This window comes from Apaloderma vittatum, unplaced genomic scaffold (genome assembly GCF_000703405.1).
Source record: "Apaloderma vittatum isolate BGI_N311 unplaced genomic scaffold, ASM70340v1 scaffold24662, whole genome shotgun sequence".
NCBI classification, from domain to species: Eukaryota; Metazoa; Chordata; class Aves; order Trogoniformes; family Trogonidae; genus Apaloderma; species Apaloderma vittatum.
The window spans coordinates 28,259-30,326 of NW_009705739.1; the positions used below are offsets into that span (position 1 = coordinate 28,259).

Below are 2,068 nucleotides of genomic sequence, written 5' to 3' on the forward strand. Positions count from 1 at the left end.
GGAGAAGGATGGATGGCTACAAGGTTCAACCAACTCCATCTGTGGCCTGCTTTAAAAAGGCATTTATTAGCTGTAAACCTCGGTCGTATAGAAAACGAGGGAGAGGAGTGGGAGATCGCTCAAGTTGGAATATCCTGGTGAGAGTTCTCCTCCCCTCCCCCATAGTGTTTAAATCCAGAATCCATTTTATCTGATGTTTTTACCTAGAAAATCCTTCTGCAGAACCAAACCCCTACTACTTAGAAGGGGGAAGAGGGGGGGAAAAAAAAAAAAAGGTGGCTTTGAAATCAAAACTGTCCCGAAGAAGAGCATTTCTGCTAGTTAAAAGCCTTTAACTAGAACTTTTTTTGTTTTCTCAGGGTTTTTTTTCTGGTTTTTTTTTTTTTCCTTTACAAACATAGTGCATCCGCGATCATCGAGAATTAGGGTCCGTCTAGAAAAGGGCCTGTGCTTGGGCTACGGAGAGGCTGCTGGTGGCGACGGTGAGCGTGGGCGAGGGGTTACATGGGTGCTTCGGAGGCAGGACAGCCCGGCAGCAGCTCCCCGTTCACCACCGCCTCCGAAACCAGCATCTTGTCTTTGCCCGAATCCAGGCGCTGCTTTTTCAGCATCTTCTGATGGACCAGCGGGACGACGGAGAGCACCAAGCCGCCGATGATGGGGGGGACGCCGGCGAAATAAAAGGCTGCGTCGTAATTCCCGAAGTAGTCGTTGAGGTATCCTGAAAAGGGAAGAACAGCGGCGGTTACGGCCGCGTCAGCCCCGCCACCGACTTGTCCAGCTTGCTTATGCCACCAGATTTGGGGGTTTATGCAATTTTTCTTTTTTTCCCCCCACTGCATTCCTTAGGGGTTTTGCGGCTTGGATTAAAGGATGTGCGCAGCCAACTTTGTGTAAACCCTCCGCCATCCCTCCTAGTTAACCAGAGCAGGGCACAACCAGACACATCCCAAACAACCCCAAATGCAAGCTGAGGCAGTGTGAAACAACCAAATATTTCAGGAGGCTCTGCCTAGCGCCTTGCCGGCCAGGAGACGGTAGGAAAAGCAGACTGAGGCTGTTCCTCTGCAGGCTGCCTCCAAATTTGCCTCCTTCCTTTGCTTATTTCTTGTGTATTTTATCTATGTGGGGATGGGAGATGATGAAAAACACACTGCTCCTTACAAACAATGACGGATCCCTTAAAAAAACGATCAGGTCTGGCACTTGTTCGCTCTGACACAGCCAGGCATCCTTGGAGAACAACGCGATGCCATTTTTCGGTGCTGGGAAATCCCTCTGAGTTTCCTCCTTGCCTGGGGAGGGGGGTTACATCTATGAAAGGAGCCTCTTCACCCAGCCCTGTGCCCCCGACGTCCCCACGCCGGCACCCCAACAGCAAGAAGCCTGCGAAACTTCCCTCACAAGAGAGGTTAAACTGATTTTTTTTTTTTTTTCTGCCAAAAGCAGGAAGATCAGAGGCGCTTACGGAGCTTTAGCTTCACGATTGCTGATGCAGAGGTTCTGCTGCCCAAGGGCCAGCTTTGGCAAAGCGCGGCCGTTAAGGACGTCGTGGTTATTCCCATGCTTAAACACAAGCCTTGGGAAGGCGGAGGCTCGGGTGACTCTAAGTCTGATTCAACAATCCAGAGGCTGAATTTACCGGTTAGACCCCAGATATCTAAAAGGACTTCTGGAAAACTACTATCTGCCACTTCTTAGCTCAGCTTCAGGCAGAAACCTAACTGATTTCTGGGATCTTGGGTCACTCTCACTGTTCCCCCACTGGTCACTTCTCATCAGTCCTGAGAAAGGCCTTGAGATCATTAAGACCTCTAAGATGATCTAGTCCAACTGTCAACCCAATATTACCACGACCTCTAAACTTTATCCTGAAGAGCCATAGATGCTACAGGACGTAGCACGAAGTGATGCTACGTCCATACTTCAACTCCCCCCAAGCCAGAAAATTCAAAACCGTATGTTCTGATCTCACGCCAAAACATCACCGCGGGTGAAAGCCGTCACCGGCGCCTGCTACCTCCCCCGAGCTGGGTCCCGGTCTGGCACGGCGGCGCTACCCACCCGC

General features: G+C 50.7%; 1 protein-coding gene across 1 annotated transcript in view; it reads right to left on the reverse strand.

Annotated features, from left to right (window-relative positions):
• Positions 1 to 500: 500 nt before the first annotated feature.
• Positions 501 to 2,068, reverse strand: part of SLC16A2 (solute carrier family 16, member 2 (thyroid hormone transporter)) — a gene marked incomplete at its 5' end in the record, with an annotated part of 7,075 nt that continues 5,507 nt past the window's right edge. The window contains one exon of the mRNA XM_009865552.1: positions 501 to 744. Within this exon, the coding sequence (XP_009863854.1) occupies positions 501 to 744 (244 nt within the window). The remainder of the gene's footprint in view (positions 745 to 2,068) is intronic.